This window comes from Saccopteryx leptura, chromosome 13 (genome assembly GCF_036850995.1).
Source record: "Saccopteryx leptura isolate mSacLep1 chromosome 13, mSacLep1_pri_phased_curated, whole genome shotgun sequence".
Classification (NCBI taxonomy): Eukaryota; Metazoa; Chordata; class Mammalia; order Chiroptera; family Emballonuridae; genus Saccopteryx; species Saccopteryx leptura.
In genome coordinates this window covers 43810263-43828044 of record NC_089515.1, presented here as the reverse complement: position 1 = coordinate 43828044, position 17782 = coordinate 43810263, and the positions used below count along the sequence as shown (strand labels likewise).

Here is a 17782-nt window from a genome sequence, read left to right as displayed (position 1 = left end):
ATAGCAAAAGTATATTGCTTACTGTATACCAGGCTCCGTTCTAACACTTCCTACGTGAACCTCACGACACCCTGGAAGATAGGTGCTGTTACTGTCCGTATTTTACAGGCGAGGACGCTGAGGCACAGAGGTCATACAAGTTGCCAAATTCACCTTATAAATGAGAGCCAGGATTTGACACCAGGAAGTCTGGCTTCAGAGCGGTAGCATCACCAGTATGTACGTCTTTCTGCCTCAGCTACAGGGACAGGGAGACTACACGGCACCCTCAGGTAACGGGCACTGGGGTGGACACACAGGGTCTTCTTCGAGGAAGAGAGATAGCATTCTGTCTGGTCTGGCCTTTTCAGCAGTTTTATTCAACTCAGAAGCACCCCTGAGTGCCCACTTTGCCTACCTTTAGAAGGCAGTTGTGTGAGGTGGGGTCAAATTATTAAAAATGTTATATGGCCCTTGCTGGGAAGCTCAGTAGAATGTTGTCCCAGTGCACCCAGGTCGCGGGTTCGATACCCGGTCGGGATGCTTATGAGAAATAATGAGTACATAACTAAATGGAACAACTAAGTGAAATGAGCTGATGTTCCCCCCCAACACCTTCCCCTCATTCTCCCCTCTCCCCACTCTCAAATCAATGGAAATATTTTTTCTAAAAATTCTGTATGCCAGAAGGTGTGGTTTGATGTGCCCTTTTTATGCATATGTTTTATTAGAAACCAGCTGTCAGTTCCTAATGACGCTGATGTGCATCTGGCTTGAGGGCCCAGAGTTGCAGCTCTGGAAACAGTGTAGGTGAGAGATGTCAGGGGCAGATTTCCTTGATGTGTGTATGCTTTTCCTGCCTTTTGCCTGAGTTTTTTGAGGTCTTTGGTCAACCTCAAACAGCCCCTGGAAATTTGGTGGCTCATATAGATGCTGGAGGCAGAGGGGGCAGGAACATAGAGGTGTGCATGTCAGGAAGGGGGTTGGAGATTGACTGATGGGCTGAGGGTTTGGCCTTTGTCCTCATATCAGTGTTTCTCAAACTTTGCCCTCAAGTAATACTGCTGAGTCAGGGGTGCTACTGTGAAAGGTATGTATCTTTTCCTGATTTGCAGGAAAAATAGAATTTTCCCGATTGTAGATCTTTCTTACATAGTTTTTTCTAATACTTTGGTGGCTGCTACACCTTCTTAGGAATGTAAGCAGATTGCAAAGCAAATGAACAAGTAGCAAATAGGTATTAACTAAGGCGTTCAGCAGCCATGACCCTCCACAACTTGTTAGTGGACATGTGTTGAATACAGTACTTGAAAATACTCTGGGAGTTGGTAATTGTTCCTTGTTTGTATGCGAGAATGAAATATGTCAGTATATCAAGAATGTTCCACGAAGAGCTATGTGACTTCCTGAGGCCCTGCCACCCTCCTGTCCATTGACATTTTGTGAGGAAGGCCCATGACCTAACCTGGAGAAGTAACCTCACCCAGCAGTGTGTTCAGGATGGAGGGAGGGAAGAGGAGAAGTGACTGAGGCTATTGCAGAAGTTATGTGGCCTTGTACCCTTGATGGGTTTGGCTGAAAGCTCTCAGTGGGTCCCTGGAGACTGGAAATGGGTCCAGAGCTGTGGGCGAGGCTGGCAGAGAGTGGGGCTCTTCCTCCCAGGCTAGTGGGAGCCATGCTGCCGGCAGAGCCTGGGTGTGTCTGGGTTGGGCCGGGCGGTTTGCACCCACAGCCATAAGTGCTCTCTTTGCTGTCTTTCCGAAAGAGCTGGTTGGCTAGGTTGCATTTCACACTGTCCTGAGGGGTTGTTTTGATCTGCGTAAAAGTGGGTTTAAGAGGCTGGGAAGCCCAGAGGACACTCTTGATTATAACAGATGGATTTGGTCAGCTAAAGGTGACTTGACTGATAAACTTGTAGATAGCCCATTAGGGTGATGTACTGCCACAATTTAGTATACAAATATTTTGTGTTTAGAAAAATATTTTTTGGGAAACCCAAATGGAAAAGAAAATCCTAAGGTACTGCATCAGAGGTACAAAGGGTAGGAAACTGAAGAAATCAGGCTCTCTGGAGGGAAGGTGATTCGTCCATCACAAAGTGGTATTACTGAAACACAAACCATAACTTTTGACCAATATTTCTTGAGAACCTACTAGGTGCATTATATATCCTCTGTAATACAGCGATCTACAAAGTGGGTGTCATTACCCCTACTTTCTGGGTGAGGAAATTAGCTGAGAGGTGACTAACCAAAGAGACAGTCAGGTGGAACCTGAACTGGACCCCAGGTGTGGAGAGCTTGGCCTTTCCTCTGTACCAGGCTGTCCCCTACATCTTCCAGCTTCTATGGGACTCCATCCTCTATTGTCACTAGAGGCATGGTGCAGCAATGGAAAGAGGAATATATTGGGAAGGAAGCTGGAGTTTCCTTTCTGTGCTGAGTGGTCAGACCCTGGTACGGTGTACTTGTCTGGGCTTCACCATATTTGCCTCCCACCACTTGTCACACTGGTTAAAGGCAGTTCCTGCTGCCCTTTCTGTGCACTCACTGCCAGCTTGCAGGGCTCTTTCCCTTTCTAGGGTAGGGCTACATGGGGCCATGGGACCTAGGACCACAGGGAAGGCTGAGTACTGACTGGGCTGGTCACCAGGACACTTGGGTTCTTGTCCTGGTTCTCACTGCCTCAGAGACAGCCTGCTGTCATGTTCCATCTCCTTTTTATACTTCATTTGCATCATCTGTAAAACGGCAAATTGAACTTCGTAGTCTTTCAAGGTATCTTCAAGCTTTAACCTGTAAATGTGCTGGCAGATCTGAAACAGCTAGGGAGATGGAGATGGAGATTTTTGAGAGCTTTTTATCCCTAAGATTCTGTGCTGAGCCCTTTACCCATATCATCCCACTTAAGCCTCATAACCCCACACAGTGTAGTATTACTCCCCACTGTCCATATGAAAAAAATGAAAAGGATCCCCAGTTAGTAGGTGGTGACCTTAGGCCAAAGTCTGCTCTTAACCACATGCCATATCCCAGGTCCCTCTTTGGGAGAACAGGGGCGGCACCTACTATAGCCTGGCTGGAGTGAGCACAGTGGAAGGAAGGAGGTGAGAGCTATGTTGAATTCAGAAGGGGCAGCAAAGTCAGCCAGTGAGTAGGTATCTTCCAAGCAGAAGACCAGTGTAGACAAGGTCTGCTAGCACCAAGAACATGATGGACTCTGGGCTCTGATCCCTGGGTCCCTTCTAGCCTGGCATCCCACTATTCTGAGCCACTCTGCTCAGGGCAGCAGGGCCTCTGTGCTATACTCGATCTGGTTTGCACACTGGCTGTCATCTTACAGCATTTAGCAAACCCCAGCCCAAAAATCCATGCCCCTCCTTTATGCAGCAGAGGTGGAGGGGAGTCTACCTAGTTATGAGGTCTCATTGATATTGGGGAGGCTCCTAGAGCACTGGTGAAAGGTACCCCATAAATCTCAGGCACTAAACAGTTCTGCCACATTTATCACAGTATTTAATGTTCTGATTGATCTCCAGGGTAGTGAACTTAATTTCATTTGTTTCAGGCTGAGTAGGCAGCCTGCCCACCTGTGCTGCAGTCTTGAGTTCTGCATGACATGATGCCACTGTGTCTGGTAGCTTGCAATAAATTCTGCAAATGTCCCATCATTTTCTGTGGATAATTAAATATTTTCCAGGAGATAGTAACAAATTTTTCAGCACTGGACTCCCCCCTCCCCCCAAGAAAGATAGTTATGAACTCCTTGCTCAGTTTATGTCAAGAAAGCATAGTTGTTGTTTTTTACTGGAAAAGGCAGAGGAAGACAGACAAGGCACCGCCTGTCTGGGGAACAGCAGCACGCTCTTACCTAACTCGGAGAAGCCAGGACAATATAGGAGAACCAACAGAGATTTGTGAGCAGAAGTGAGCTCAGAGGAGCAGGCAGTTCCTGGGCTAGGGACAGGGAACATGTTCTCAGCCAGTCAGCCCCCATACACCCCACTGCCACTTCTCTACCCCAGACAATCACCAGCAGCTGGTGAAATAACTGAGCATCTCCTGGGCAGCCTTCCATAGAAGTGCTGAGTGTGGGCGGGCAGTGAAACATCTCAGGCATCTATTATTAATGAGGATGGTTTCTGCTGTGTCTCCCTTGAAACGTTCTCAAAGGGCTTTCCCTCCATTATGTCATTAGTCATCCCAGCAGCCCTCATAACGGCGGGGGAGGCAGGAGTTGTTATTTCTGTTGGGGATGGTCAGGAGTGGGGCCATACAGCAAACCAGCAGTAGAGCTGGGCTGGGAGTGCATGTGCCTGGGCACTGACACACTACGCACAGCAGCACCCAAGATGGAGCTGGAGCGATCCAGACTCTCCAGCCCTGAGGTGCCCTTGGAAACCCGGGATTGTTTTGTCGTCGTGTCCTCCCCCCCCCCCCCCCCCCCGCTACTGTCAGATGTCCTTGTTAAGCACAAGTGTCCTATTGACTTATTAGTGAGATTCTTTCCTTTTTGACCTTCTCTCAGGTGAGCTTTCCATAGCCTGCTCTTAGTACTTCTCTTTAGAGATGAGGAAATCACACCACAGTGGACTGTGGAGGCAGCAACAGGACAAGAGCTTCAGTTGAGCTGTCTTGGAGTGAGAAAGCCGCTCCTGAGCTGAGGGTCATGGAGGGAATAAACACCGGCACACCTCTAATGTGCAGGGTCTGTGAAAGTCCTAGTCTATGTCACTTGGTCTGAAAAGCCAAAATTTGGGCTACAGGCCTTGCCCAGGGCTGGCTGCAGAGGGGCCATTGCGTCCTTAGGGAAGGCAGGCTCCGACCCAGTTCTCGTGGGGGCTGGTCAGCAGCACTGCTGGCTCTGAGTCTTGCCCTCACTGTCAAGCATTGGCTTGTCAGGTGGCACCCTGGCTACAAGATTGGCTCCTCTCCAGCTCCAGCAGTGAGGCTGAGCATGGAGATGGGCCCTGCAGGGGGCCCACAGGGCTCCACAGAGAGTGGCTGACGATGGCAACTGCCAGAGGGCCAGGCTTCTGTCTCTGGCTATGTTAACATGGTTTCATTCTATGTGGCTCATTTCTCCATATCCAGTATGGCATCTAACCCAGAGACCTGGATTTAAATCCTCCCACTAGTTTACTAGTTAGCTGTGTGCTCTTGGGCAAGTCGTTTAATCATTCTGTGTCTGTTTTTTCCACTAGAGCAGGGAAAACAGCACCCACTCTGCAGAGCGGTGATAAAGAGAGGCTGTCACAGCAGGAAGTGAATGGAATGGGAACCATTCTTGTCATCCACTTGTTGGCTTCCAGGAGACAGCTGCTGTTACCCAGACCCTCCTTCTCCTGGGAGGGTACCAGAGGGGTCTTTCTGAAAGGGTGGAGGAGCAAGAGGGAACCATTTCCCAGAGCTGCGGGCCTCCCAGGAGTTCTGGGGCTTCATCTCTAATGGCCCCAGCTGCCCACCAGCTGTATTCTGGGCTCTGGGTCTCAGGAGAGCTATGAAAGCCAAAGCTTTTACACTCACCCAAGTCTCCATGCCTCAGGGCTCCACCCCGCCTGTGCACTGGCAGGGAAGTGTGCACCCTCCCGGGCTTCAGCAGTAGACTGCCCTTGCAGAGGCAGGGACCACCTCTTGGTCTCTTTCTCCCCAGTCTTAATCTGGTTGTGCAGTAGTTCTAACACAGGTACTGCCTGCTGAGGCTTGAAGACCACAGTGAGGGCTCAGGCAGAATTTCACCTCACAGCAATTTGTAAGTACCCTAAGAAACCAGTTTTTAAAGTGAAGCTCTGCTGCAGACCCCACTTCTACATAGGAAAACTGAGGCAGAGAACAGGAGACACTTGTTTAGCATCGTCCCCTATTGCTGTCCTTTGGTTTCTCTGGAGTAGGAGTCCACAGCAGAGATAAGTGCTGGCTAGCAGCTGGGTCACACCTCTGGCTCAGGATAGGCCCCTTTTCCCTTTGGGGCAGCCAGCAGTAGCCAGCTTGGACAGTGGCTGTTTCTAGTCAAGCCTGCAGACTACTAATCAGGAACCCTGCTGGCTCTTGCTCTAGAGATTATAAATCATGAAACGCCCTCCAGACCTTCATGTGACAAAAGCTGAGGGACTATTTTGCTTTCAAAAGCTCTAAAGCCTGGGAGCACAGCACTTAGCATAGGGCCGGTGGATGTGGGCTCCAGTTTGATGCCTCATTAGTGTTTGACCTCAAGAAAGTTTTGAAACCTCTCTGAGCTTTGGGATTGTCATTTGTAAAATGGAGATAGTGACACCCACCTCACAGGTTGTCCGGGATTAAAGAAGCCCCTGTGTAGAGGCCTAAGTAGAGTGCTTAGTAGTGGAAGCTGTAATTCTGTTGAGGGACCCAGAATGCTTCGTGACACCCCCAAAATGGCTCAGATGGACAGTGATTTCTTCAGCTAAACTCTGAACAGCTGCTAGTCTCCCTGTGAATCAGGAGGGTGTGCTTTGCCTTGCATGTGCTGATGCCCCTCCCTTTCTTCCAGTCCCGCTACCTATTCCTATGACTGCCCCGCCTGTGGCCTTCTGCAGGATCCAGGGTTCTCAAGGACCAAAGGGAGGCAGGCAGGGAAGCAGGTGTTGACTGCGCTAGGATCACTGCACTGTCAGGTGATTCCATGAGGCCACAGGAGCCTGGAGACACCCTGACTTGCTGGTGAGGTTTAAGTGAGACATGCACACGCTGAGAACAAGCTGGATAGAGATGGAAGGGAGAAGGGCAGGCCAGAGGGGCAGGTAAGCCAGTTCATGAAGTGACTGTGACCACGCCACGGAGTTCAGGTCAGACAGTGGGAGTCCAGTTCCCCCCCACCCCCTTTTTGGATATGTAAAACAAAACATCGTGGTTATAAACATGAAATTCCTTGGAAGTCTTCCAGCAAGGGAGACTTGGCAGTGAGGAGGATGCATTGGAGGAGGTGGGAACCAGAGGTTGGGCCCAGGCAAGGCTGTGAAGGGGTCTGGGCAGGTGATTTGGAGGGCAGAACGGCCAGGGTTTGTGACTTGTCTGTGGGAGACACAGAGTCACCGAAGCCATGTGCATGTATAAGCAGGTTTTAGGACAGTGCTCAGCTTTGCACGTGCTGGGTATGAAGTCCCAGAGGTGGAGCCCCAAGGTTGGGGAGCTGGCTCAGACGGGTCACCGAGAAAGGAGGAGGAATTCTGAGCTCCATTTTGGCGGAGAGATGAGGGAAGCGAAGGGACTAGTCCAGCGACAGACATCCAGGAGTGTGAGCACTTCCTGCTTGGGCCCAGGGTGCCCTCCATTCCATAAAGGCTCAGGGCTGCCAAAGAGGGGTTGGGATCCCTGGGTGGGTTTTTACCAGGCCAACACCAACCCCAGTGAGGCACTGGACACTCTACCTAGGCCAGCAACCAAAGGAAAACTGCCAACCTAAAGTCTCAGTGCAGCTGGTTTTTATTATTAAAGCTGAGTTTGCAAAATGGCTGCCCTCCCCCAGCACACTCTGACCCACCTCCAAATTCATCCCTTTATGTCCTGTGAAGGTGAAAACTAGATTTGTTGTAAGACTCAGAAAGGCTCATGCGGAAATGAGAATGAGAACAAAATAGACTCAGATGGTGGTCTAGTGTGGGCTCCACCGGGATTCCTGGACAAGAGGGCTTGTCGAGGGTGGAGGGGGCTGGACAGCCCCTGCTCACAGTGCTGTTTCCGAGGGTCCAGGGTGGGCGTCAGGAATGAAGGCAACAGCAGAGGCTGAGCTGGGCCACAGGCTGGTTTTTGTAAAAATGGTTTAAAAACCCCAGCCATGAGCACCACCTTCCCCTGATCAGGGCCAGAGGAGGCACCAGCTCTGGGCTTTGAGGTCTGAGGCATGTGGCCTCCTGTCCTGGTATCACCTCCCTGGAGGCAGGCAGCACCCTGAGAGAGGCCAGGTGGGCCCCTGGGTCCCTCATGTGGCCCTTGGAGGCCTTTGGGGTCCTGGCACTGTCTGCCCTTCCACCCAGCCCACCTGGAGACTAGGCTTCAGGGACCCTGTGCAGTTTCTGCTCTTTGGATTCCAAAGATCTGAACTTCTCCTGCAGCATGGGCGCAGCAGGCTGGAAGTGGATGATGGGCTTGATCTGAAAGACGGTGAAGCCCTCCTGATTCTTCTGGTTGAACAGACTTACCCTGTGCTCCAGTTTGGGGCTGGTTTTGGCAGAGCCCACTGGGCTAGGCAGGGCAAAGGGCACTGGGTCCAAGGCCCTCTGGGATAGGCAGGTATCCTCTGACAGAGAGGATAGCAGGTCCTGGACTGTGGCCTCTGCCATTTTCTGCTGAAGTGGTAGTGGCAGGGGAGAGAGGCTGGGCTCGGAGGACAACTCGCGGGTGGTGCTGCAGTCCCTGGAAGAGCACAGTGTCTGGCTGCTGTCACTCTGGGCCCCGGTGACAGAGCTGCCAACGGAGCAGGAGGCACTCTCAGAGCCAGAGCTCATGCAGGTGCCCTTGCTGCCGAGCTTCAGTGGCACGTCCACCGAGAAGAGGTCAGAGGAGACGTTGGGCTGGTGAATGTCTATGGCAGCCGTGGTGACCACACAGATGGCTGCGTCTGGGACTCCGCTGTCTGCAAGAAAGGGGGGTGCTGATAACACATCACTCTCTACAACACCTGTGGATCCTGATGAGGGTAGGTCTGAGCTTAACCAGTTCTTGGACTAGACGATGACATTATTGTCAGAGTTCAGGGGGAAAAGTATATATACATGTGTGTATACACACACACACAAAGTACTGTTTGATACAACAGGATTTTTTTTTTTTTTTTTTTTTTCATTTTTTAGAGAGGAGAGAGAGAGAGAGAGAGAGAGAAGAGACAGAGAGAGAGAGAAGGGGGAGGAGCTGGAAGCATCAACTCCCATATGTGCCTTGACCAGGCAAGCCCAGGGTTTCGAACCGGCTACCTCAGCATTTCCAGGTCGACGCTTTATCCACTGCGCCACCACAGGTCAGGCTGATACAACAGGATTTTCAAAAAAACATTTCATTATGAGTAGAAGTGGGACAGAGGACAGTTTAGATGCTGCCCTCTAGCTCCCCACTCTGCCTTGCCCATGAGGTCAGCTCCTCACCTTACCCTGCCTCTATAGATCTTCCCTCTAAGATGCCATGCTAACTCCCTGTTCTAACTTGTCCCCTCATCTCACCCCCTAGCTCTGCACTCTACCATCCCAATCTCATTTTCACCTCTCTAGCTTGTTCCTCTAACTGTACACTCCTTGGCTGCCTATCTTACCCCAGAGCCAGCAGGTCCATAGCTCCCCAGTCTAGCTTGGCCCCTAGAACCCCACCCTCTCTAACTCTGCACGCTAGCCAGGCCGCCTGGCTCTATACCTGCCCCTTTAGCTCTTATGTCCACCTCCTGCATTTGGACCCTCCAGTTCTCCACTCTAGCTTAACCCCATAATTCCCTGACTAGCTTGACCCCATCTCCTTCCTCTAGCTCCACCCCCTAGCTCCCAGTCTAGTTATCCATACTAGCTCCCCTCCCTAGTACCCAAGTACTCTAGCTGACCACTCCAGTTTGACAAACTAGCTTGCCCATCTAATTCACCCTCCTATATTCCAACACTAGCTCATTCCCAAGCCTGCCCCACATCTAAGCCCTATTCCAGCTGACCCTACTCTCTCTAATCCTCAACTATCATTGCCCCAGCACCCCACTCTCACTTGCGCCTCTCACAGCCCTCCTAGCTACATACTCGCTCCCCACTAGCTCACACCTCTAGCTTGCCACTCGAGATCACCCCTATAGCTCCCTGCTCTAGTTAGCCCTGCTAACTTGTACCCCAGCTAAACCCACTAGGTCCATACACTAGCCCCCCAGCTCATTCCCCAAAGCTTTCCACTCCAGCTCCCCTATTTGTGCCCCCCCAGCTTGACTCATTAGATCCCCACTTTAGCTCGACCCTTAACCTCCCCGCCCTGATTGGCCCAGAGCTTGTACCCCTGATCCCCCTTGAGCGTATGGCTCTGTCTCGCCCACCTAGCTCACTATATTGCTCCCCACTCTACTTTCCCTGTAGCTCCCCTAGGCTCACTCCACATAAAGCCCCAACTCCCCACTCTAGAACAGTCCTCTGGCTTGCATTAACAACCCCCTAGGTTGCCCCCTAGCTCCACTCTAGTTCACCCCTCTGCCTCCACCCCCTATCTTCACCCCTATCTACACAGCCTATCATCCCCACTCTAGTTTGCCACTCTCCCTGCTCCCATAGGTCTCACCAGTCTAGCTCCCAACTCTGGCTCACACCCCTCCCCAGCCTGCCCCTCTCCACTCTAGCTCTAACTTCCTTCCCCTGTAGCTGGTCCCCATGGCTCACCCCAACCTTGCCCCCTATATCCCCACACTAGCTCACCAACCTAGCTCCCCACTAGCTCAACCCCCTAACTCCCCCAACTAGCTTGCCTTTGCAGCTCACCTCTCTAGCTACCCTTTCTTGCTTGGCCCCTACCTCCCCACATTAGCTCCCCAATCTAAGTCGTCCCCCCTTTCCCCATTCTAGCTCATCCAGCTCGCTTCCCTGGCTAGGTACGCAGTCTAGTACCAACGCCCCGCTGTTGCTGGCCCTCTAGCACGCCCCTAGCTCTACACTCCAGCCTGCCCCTCAGACTCCCAGCTCTTACCACACGCCACAAGCTTGCTGCCCGGGATGGTCAGCCAGGCACACCCCCACCTCCCTATTCTAGCCCTTTACCTCTAGAGCTCACCCCCCTGGCTTGCTCCTGCCTCACTACCTGAGCTGGCCTCCCTGCGGTAGCTCCCCCCTGGAGCATCCTTCTCTAGAGTGCCCCCTATGTCGTTCCCCTAACTCCCTACTCCACCTCAGCCCCTCTCACTCACCCTGCTGCTTGTTCTGCAACTCCCCACTCGCACATCAGGCTAACTCACACTCAACACACTCACCGCACTAACTCCCCACTAGAGTCCCGCTCTAGCTTACCACTCTTCTCCCCTGGAGCTCCCCAATCCCGACTCTGGCTCCCTTCCCAGCCCGCCTCCCTGTCTCCCCACTCCAGCTCACTGCCCCAGACCCCGTTCTGGTGTGCTGCCTGCTCTCCCCTCTGGTTCTGACTCCTGGTTGTAGACTAGCTGTTTCTTCTATACTGCCCCTAGCCGCACTATGCCCCTTTAGACCCCCAGACTGTCACAGCCCGAGCTTGCTCAGTTGCATACTAGCTCGCCCTCTAGATGCCCCCCCCAGCTCTCCATACCCCTCCCCACTTTAGCTTGTGTCCTAGCTCACCACTCTAGCTTCTCCTAGCACTCACCCAAGTTCACCCTTAAGGCTCCCCCTCTATCTCGCCGCCATTTTAGCTAGTGCCCTTGGCTCTCCACAAGTTGCACCTCCATAACCTCACTCTAGCTCACCGCTCTAACTCCCCAGTCCAGCTATGCCCTCAGCTCACACCTATAACACCCCACTAGCTCCCCACTCCAGCTCCACCTGGATTTCACAGCCCTAGCTCTTCACTCCAGCTCCCTATAGCTTGCCCCTTAGCTACCCATTCTTGCTGGCCCTTCTCTGACACGCTAAACTCCCCCTGATCCCCAATCTAGTTTGCTACCCAGCCTGCCCTCTAACTCCCCAATGTCTCTCCCCCTCGAGCTTGCTCCACCAGGTCGTGCCTGGAGCTCGGCCCCTAGCTGACCTCCCTCTCTCCAGGCTAGCACACTCCTCAATCAACCCTCGTTCTGCACTCCAACTCCCCACTCACCCCCCAGTTTGCCCCCATTGCTCTCCCTTCTGCCCCCCACTCCACCTCACCACCTTGGCTCACCACGGTAGCTCCCCATATTGCTCCCTATCCTAGCTTGTTCCCTAGCTCCCCTCTCTAGCTAACCCCCCATCTCCACACTCTAGATCACCCCCCCAAAGTGTTCCCTGCTAACCCCCCACTCTAGATCACCCCTCTAGGTCATTCCCTAGCTCCACACTCGAGCTGCCCACCTAGTTGCACCGGACTGCCCACTTTAGTTCACCCTCTGGCTTGCTCCCCAGCTTCTCACTGCTAGCTTCCCATTCGACCTTGCCCAGCTGGTTTTCACCCCTGCCTCGCCAGCTTGGTGTGCTCCTTAGGCTCACTACTCTAGCCAGATCCTAAATTCCTAATCTAGCTCCCATTCGAAATCACCACTTTAGCTCTCAAAGCCCACTCCCCTCTAATCCCCAATCTAGTGCACCTGCCTAGTTCCCAATTCTAGTTTGACTCGCTGGTCCCTCTAACTCCCCACGAGAGCTTGCCCCCATTGCTCCCACTTCTAGATCCCCCCTCTAGCTATCCCCTCGATGTTACCTCGATAACCCCCCACTCTAACTGGGTCCTCACCTCTCCCTTGGCTGGGCCCACAGCTCTCCCTGCTGGCTCCACACTCCACATTGGCCTGCCCCAGCACCTTGCCCACTGGGTCCCACCCCAGCTTGCCCCCCTTAACACCACTCTAACTCCTCAATACATCTCCCCACTTTATATCACCCCCCTAGATCCTCATTCTAGCTTACCCACCTGGCTTGCCCCGAAAACTCGCCCCTCTCACTCCCCTCTCTATCTCACTGTGGAGTTGCCCACTCTAGTTGACCTCAAAGTTCTCCACTCCCATTGGACCCTCGAGCGGACCCCTCTAACTCACCTCCTCCAAGCTCACCACTCCAGCTTGCCTAACTAGCATGCCACACTAGCTCAGCCTCTAGCTTACCCACTTGTCACCCCAAGCTCCCCCTTCCAGCTTGCCCCTGTACCTCCCCACTCTACCTACCCTACTAGTTTGCCCCTTCAGCTCACTCCCCAAAGCTCTACTTCCACCTAGAGTATGCCTCCTAGCACCCCACTTGATCTGACCTCTCTAGATCACCCCTATAGCTCTCACTCTAGCTCCCTACTTTAGCTTGCCTCCCTCTCACCACCCCCAGCTCACCTCCTAGATCCCCCTCTAGCCAGACTTGCTTTCACTGCCACACAGTCTTCTCTTCCAAGTACATATAACTCTGCTTGGCACGGGGAAGGCCCCGACCTGCTGGCCTGGTGCAGGCTCTGTGGTGAGATGCTGAGGTTTGCTGTGATATATGGTTAATACCAAGGCAGTCCCACCAGGGGCTGTAACTCATGAGCTATGGGCAAGCTTAAAGACCAATAAATTTGGGAGGAAAGTTTTATTGACTACACCATGAACTTGGCAGGCCCTAGTGCCTGTAACTTTGCAGCCCAGGTTATAAAAATGATTTGTGCCAGAGAAGTCTAAACAAAAGCTGATTGGCATTAGTGTCACTGACCCACTGGCAACTGTTGTAACTGCAGGCCCTGCTTCTTCCTGCCTGGGCTGGGAATGGCACTCCCACATACCTGGGCTATTCTCCCCATGCTCTTGTGACTTACCCATGTATGTCTGCAGATTGATCCCAGGATCTCGTGTGTGTGTGTGTGTGTGTGTACACTGTTGTGACATGGTGGGCCTCGGAGCCCTTGCTGGTCCGAAAGTCATCATTAGCAATGCCCGCTGCCCTTTCTCCATCTCCAGAGTGGCCCAGAGTGCCCCTAGCTTGTCCAGCCATAATTCCTAATGTCATGTAAATCTCCCCCTTGACACAGCTCTTGATCAAAGAGAGATCAGCCGGGGGACTCCCTGTCTCCCTGGCCCATTGAGGATGTGAATCATGCATGCCCCTTACCAGCCCTCCATGCCTCTGCCTTGTCGCTGAAAGGCACTGGCTTTGCTACTGACGGCTCTGGAGGTTGGCTGTGAAGTGGCATACAGGGCTTGGTACCCTGGGGCAGGTGCACCTCCGGGGACTGCAGAGGCAGTGGGTGTCAGAGGAGAATAAGGAGAGCAGGGACAGGCTTCCAGCGCTAGCCAGGAGGGGCATTTGCAACTGCTTCCAGGGGTACATGTTTGGTATATCTATGGGAGGCCTGAGTGCCTGTTCAGATACCCCCTAATCTCCAGGAGTGTCAGCACAGATCCCATGACACACTAGCCAATCAAATCCAGACTGAGCCTGACCTGTGGTGGCGCAGTGGATCAAGCATCGACCTAGAATGCTGAGGTCACCGGTTCAAAACCCGGGGATTGTCCGGTCAAGACACATATGAGAAGCAACTACTATGAGTTGATGGTTCCCGTTCAACCCAGCTCCTCTTTCCTCTAAAATCAATGAAAAATCTTTTTTAAAAATCTAGACTGAGTAAGCAAGTCTGTCCTTCCTTATCCTGCCTCCTTCCTGGAAGTCTCCACTAAGGGGACTGCAGAGAGAGGAGCAAGCAAGGACTCAGCTGCACAGCACCCCTTGAATGTACAGGGTTATTTTAAAGCCTTGGCTACAGTGCAGACTCTCCAAACCCAGACATTGACTCCCTGGTCTCAAATGTGGCATCAGGTGTCAAGGGTCTAGAGGCCATTGGCTGAGGAACAATAACAGCCATGCTATTATTTCAAGAGCTAAGGATCTAGGGAGAGGCAGATGTGCTACAAAATGTGCGGCTGTACCAGAACTGCTCACCTGAGTACAGGTGTTTAAACGTGGGTACACGGGGGCTTCTGGTCAAGATGGTTGAGTAGGTAAATGCTGGACTTGCTTTCTGCATGACCACATCAAAATGCAACTAAACTACAGAACAGCCATCATTGAGAACCACCTAAAGGTGAACAGAACTCCTATTTACAGAAGAAGCCACACAGAGACTGGTAGAAGTGGTCATGGCAGAAGGGAGAGATGTGGAACAGGCTGGTCCTACACCCACTTGTGGAAGTTAAAAATCGGTACAGGCCCTGACCGGTTGGCTCAGTGGTAGAGTGTCGGTCTGGCGTGCAGGAGTCCCGGGTTCGATTCCTGGCCAGGGCACACAGGAGAAGCGCCCATCTGCTTCTCCACCCCTCCCCCTCTTCCTCTCTGGCTCTCTCTTCCCCTCCCGCAGCCAAGGCTCCATAGGAGCAAAGTTGGCCTGGGCACTGAGGATGGCTCTGTGGCCTCTGCCTCAGGCACTAGAATGGCTCTGGTTGCAACAGAGCAATGCCCCAGATGGGCAGAGCACCGCCCCCTGGTGGGTGTGCCGGGTGGATCCCAGTTGGGCGCATGCGGGAGTCTGTCTGACTGCCTCCCCATTTCCAACTTCAGAAAAATACAAAAAAAAACCCAACAAAAATCGGTACAGATATCTTGGCTGCAGAGGTGGACACCATACTTGAGGCTCCAACAACCTGGCTAACACCCTGCCTTAGTGATTCCCTAAGACCCTGCCCCACCCAACTTGCAGACTCAGCCAAGCTGTTCTGTGGCTTTTCCATATAAGCAGCATGTCTCGATTCCTGCTACAGACTTTCCTAAAATCTCTCAAAGATTCACAAACCCCAAACACGCAGCACCTGGCCTAAGCATGCCCCATACTTCTTGCTAAACAGCCCCAAGCCCAACACTAGAGTCAGACAGCCTGTTTGCAGCTTAGCATCTCCCAGGGACTTCCAAGTGTAGCACAAGTAGCAACCATCTGTAAGTCACTTTGTAGTTCATACCAAGTGGCCCCAGGCAAGACACAGGCAGCAGCTGACCTTGGCCTCTACCTCCAAAGAAACATCAGAACCAACACATCAAGTGGCCAGCTTCAGACCACACCAGAGCAAACCAAACCACCTCCACAAAAACAAAAACACTCAAAGGACATTAGCACCAGGGCTCCACTACAGCAAATCCTTCTCTGAACTGCCAATCTCCACACAACAGTTCTTCCACTGTGGTCATGTCCAGTCTTCACAACCAATCAGCCCGAGGGTCAGTCCCTCCCACTGACGTGCCGAGAGCAGTCGGGGCTCAACTGTAACAGGGCACATACAACCCACACAAGGGACACACCTGAGGTGCCCAGCTCAGGTGACCAGGGAGATTGTGCCTCTGGGACCCCATAGGACACCTACTACATAAGGCTTCTCTACCATAACTGGGAGATCTACCAAATACATAGAAACAAACACAAAAAGGCAGCCAAAATGAGAAAAACATGTCCCAAATGAAATAACAGAACAAAACTCAAAAAGAACTAAACAAAATGGAGACAAGCAATCTATCAGATGTAGAGTTTTTGTTTTTTTGGTTTGGTTTTTTTTTTTTTTTGTATTTTTCTGAAGTTGGAAACGGGGAGGCAGTCAGACAGACTCCCACATGCGCCCGACTGGGATCCACCCAGTATGCCCACCAGGGGGCAATGCTCTGCCCATCTGGGGCGTTGCTCTGTTGCAACCAGAGCCATTCTAGCGCCTGAGGCAGAGGCCATAGAGCCATCCTCAGCGCCCAGGCCAACTTTGCTCCAATGGAGCCTTGGCTGTGGGAGGGGAAGAGAGACAGAGAGGAAGGAGAGGGGGAGGGGTGGAAAAGCAGACGGGCGCTTCTCCTGTGTGCCCTGGCCAGGAATCGAACTCGGGACTCCCGCATGCCAAGCCGACGCTCTACCACTGAGCCAACCAACCAGGGCCTCAGATGTAGAGTTTTAAAAAAAAACTGGTTATAAGGGTACTCAGTGAACTTGGGAGAGAGAATAGATGAACTAAGTAGAAACTTCAACAAAAAGATAGAAAACAAAAATGAAGATAAAACAACTTTTAAAAATCCAATCAGAATGAAAACGAATGACAAATGAAGAATACACTAGAAGGAACAAACAGCAGGTTCGATTAAGCAAAGAAACAAATTATTAATCTAGAAGGCAAGGTAGCAGAAAACACCCAACTGCAACAGCAAAAAGAAAAAATACCCCCCCCCCAATGTGGATAGTTTAAGGCAGTGGTCCCCAACCCCTGTGCCGCGGACTGGTACCGGTCCGCAGAGAAAGAATAAATAACTTACCTTATTTCCATTTTATTTATATTTAAGTCTGAATGATGTTTTATTTTTTAAAAATTACCAGATTCACTCTGTTACATCGTCTAAGACTCACTCTTGACGCTTGTCTTGGTCACGTGATACTTTTATCCGTCCCACCCTAAAGGCTGTTCCGTGAAAATATTTTCTGACATTAAACCAGTCCGTGGCCCAAAAAAGATTGGGGACCACTGGTTTAAGGGATCTCTGGGACAACATCAAGCATACCAATGTTCACATCACACAGGTACCAGAAGGAGGAGTGAGAGAGAGACAGGGTCAGACAGGAAGGGAGAGAGATGAGAAGCATTGGCTCATAGTTGTGGCACTTTGGTTGTTCGTTGATCACTTTCTTATAAGTGCCTTGACTAGGGGGCTACAGCTGAGTCAGTGACCTTGGGCTTCAAGCCAGCGACCTCTGGGCTCAAGCCAGTGACCATGCCTACGATGCCACACTCAAGCCAGTGACCTCAGAGTTCAAACCTGGGTCCTTAGCACCCCAGGTTGACACTCTATCCACTGTGCCACCACCTGGTAAGGCTAAATAAAATTTTTTTTAAAAGATTTTATTATAGGAAGGAATAAAATACTCACTGGCAAAGGCAAACATATAGTAAAAGCAGTGGATCAACCAACTATAAAGCCAGTACAAAGGTTCAAGGACCAAGGTAGGAACATCATGTGTAATTACAACAATAAAGGCACGTGCCAGAGGTTTCCAACCAGTGTGCTGCAAGAATTTTTAAAACATGCAATACATGATTTTGAGTCAGGGGCATTGATCTCTTTTGCCTTAGATTGTCAAATTTTAAAAAAATGCCAACACAATAGTTGTCCAGTGTGAATCAAAATTATACCTATTTTTTGTTAGATTGGCAAAAAATACAATTTTTGGTATGCTGCTGAATTTAAATAATTAGTTTACGAGTGCCATGA

General features: G+C 51.5%; 1 protein-coding gene across 2 annotated transcripts in view; it reads right to left on the bottom strand.

Moving 5' to 3' along the window:
• Positions 1-6869: 6869 nt before the first annotated feature.
• TMEM266 (transmembrane protein 266) overlaps positions 6870-17782 on the bottom strand; it is an 81577-nt gene continuing 70664 nt past the window's right edge. For both annotated transcript variants that reach the window (XM_066354627.1, XM_066354628.1), the window contains one exon: positions 6870-8568. In XM_066354627.1, coding sequence (XP_066210724.1) covers positions 7982-8568 — 587 coding nt within the window. In that variant the 3' untranslated portion in view covers positions 6870-7981. The remainder of the gene's footprint in view (positions 8569-17782) is intronic.